This window comes from Cebus imitator, unplaced genomic scaffold, assembly GCF_001604975.1.
Source record: "Cebus imitator isolate Cc_AM_T3 unplaced genomic scaffold, Cebus_imitator-1.0 Scaffold154, whole genome shotgun sequence".
In the NCBI taxonomy this organism is placed as follows: Eukaryota; Metazoa; Chordata; class Mammalia; order Primates; family Cebidae; genus Cebus; species Cebus imitator.
Window position 1 is genome coordinate 4,784,656 of NW_016107469.1, and position 2,324 is coordinate 4,786,979.

At 35.8% G+C, this 2,324-nt stretch overlaps 1 protein-coding gene across 1 annotated transcript; it reads right to left on the minus strand.

Annotated features, from left to right (window-relative positions):
• Positions 1-706: 706 nt before the first annotated feature.
• Positions 707-1,546, minus strand: LOC108314483 (protocadherin-11 X-linked-like; the record flags this gene model as incomplete). Its single annotated transcript, XM_037743780.1, has 2 exons — positions 707-1,371; positions 1,408-1,546. Coding segments are annotated over 2 exons (605 nt in total), but the record flags the coding sequence as incomplete, so codon positions are not given.
• Positions 1,547-2,324: the final 778 nt, after the last annotated feature.

Consider the following 2,324-nt stretch of genomic DNA (forward strand, 5'->3'; position numbering starts at 1 on the left):
TCTAGACTGTTACGTACAAATTCCCCGAATAAAGACCCAAGTAATAATGGACTACAGGCTTAAAATGGCAGATATAGTTTTATTTCTGATGTACTTTACACTAAACTATTAAAGTAAAAAGAGGCCCTTTTTAGCAAATAGTTGCCTAATTTGGCCAGTTATTGCACTTTTGTGTCTCGGACTCTACTAAAGAGTAGAGAAATAGGTTATAAACCTAGATCTGTACAGTTTATATATATTCTTTATTGAAAATGTATATACAAATTGTATCAACAATATAGTACTACAATAAAGTAGAAAATATAAAAGCAGAGACAGAGACACAAACAACAAGCGGTATTTACACTACCTACTGTGTATTTTGAAGGGAAAAGCACTAAAAACAACAACAACAAAAAAAACCGAAAGCAACAAAAAAATCAAACAAAAAGCCAAAAAACAAATGCTAGAGTATGTACACCTTTTAATATTATCTGAAGAAAAGTTGACATAAACTAAAGGTAAACTTGGAAAATAAGATATTTCTAGGCTTTCCATTAGCTACATACTGGTTCCACACAATCAGAAAGGAAAAAAAAAAATCAGTAATATTGCACATGGTGACAAAAAACAACAAGAAAAATACTGTACATCAGAAATAGTACACGCTGTCATGATAAGCCTTACTGTACAAGGGGATGCAAATTGTTAAATTCCTTTTCTTTTGAAATATACATTCTGAATTAAACAAATTGCAATTTTTTTTGTTAACCTTTGACTAAGGGTCTAGCTCTAGACTTATTCTGGTGTCTGTTTCTATTTACATAGCTATTTACAAACCTGATAATCAGAATACTCATTGAAATTGTATCTTGAATTTTGACTGCATACTTCTTTTCTGAAAGTTTGAAATAACTATTTTAGTTTTACAAGAGATGTTCTTCCATAATGGGGAAATCAGGACTAGTGGGTCTGGCCTGTTGGCCTGGAGTGAAGGTTGTCAAAGGAATGACTTTAATTGAATCATCACTGGGATGTAGTCTTTCAGACATGGTATAAAACTGAGATGTTGCACTACCTTGCACTCCCTGATCAACAGAGCATAGTCCATCATCACCTTGCACCCTACCTTGCTGCAAACTCATTGACATTTGGGCCTGGCTGAGATGGACGGCAGTAACCTGTGGCAGAGGAGAGCTGTGGCAGATTGCAGCAGCCTGTGCTAAAGGAGGGCTGTAGCAGAGGGCGGAGGCCTGTGCTGACGGTGGGCTGTGGCAAAGTGCAGTAGCCTGCACTAGCGGAGGACTGTGGCGGAGAGCAGAGGCCTGTATCGGTGGAGGGCTGTGGCACAATGCGATGATCTGTGTCACTGGAGGGCTGTGGCAGAGAGCAACGGTTTGTGTCACCGTTGGGCTGTGGTGGTGAGTAGAGGCCTGTGCTTGCGAAGAACTGGAATGGGTCAGAGATGCCGGCATCCAGCAGGAATCAGAATGGCCCAAGATGAGACATTCTTGAGTGCAGGTGTCGGAGGCCTCTTCCACAGTTGGCTGAACAGTTATTTCTGCAGCTGTTGGAATGAGGAAACAAACAATAAAATTTATATTTCAAAGGCATATTTTTATTAGCTACTTAAGTAACACTGTAACAAAGAAAGGTAAAAACCTATATACAAACGCACTAGAGACTTCCATTATTTTCAGAGTTAGTATTTTTAATTTGTCGCGACATAACTCCTAGGGAAGTATAAATGACTTGGAGTGGGTGGATGAGATCTCATTATTATAATTAGGATCTTTTGGCCTAGTCTCCCAAATGTAGGTATTTTTTATTGTGTTTGTGACCCTCAAGGGAAACTATGCTCATTCATCAAAACATGTAAGTCAGCTGAAATATGGCTTCTAACTAGCAGTTAGAGAGGACATAAAAGTAAAATGAATAGGAAAACAAATTAAAAGAATATATAATGAACTAATTATAGCTAAAAAATAGTTGAGAATTACATAAATTTGGAAAGGTAGTTTATTGAACTCTAAGATATGACTTAGTTTCAAGAATAAAATATAGTTGCCATTGTTTTAAAGACAATTATTTCTGTATTTTTCATTTTCTGAAATCATCATAAAATAGAGGTTAGCAACATAATAGAGATCAAAGTACTTAGCTATAAACTATAATAGCTTGTAATACTCTTTTTATAAAATTTCTGTATAGTCCTCAAATGTCAACAGATAATCAGACATCAATAAAAATATTATACGAATTTTAGTAAAATAGAGATGGCGTTACCTTATCTATATCAAGTATGAGAGCAAGAAATACTATCTAGTATAAATAAATACATTATA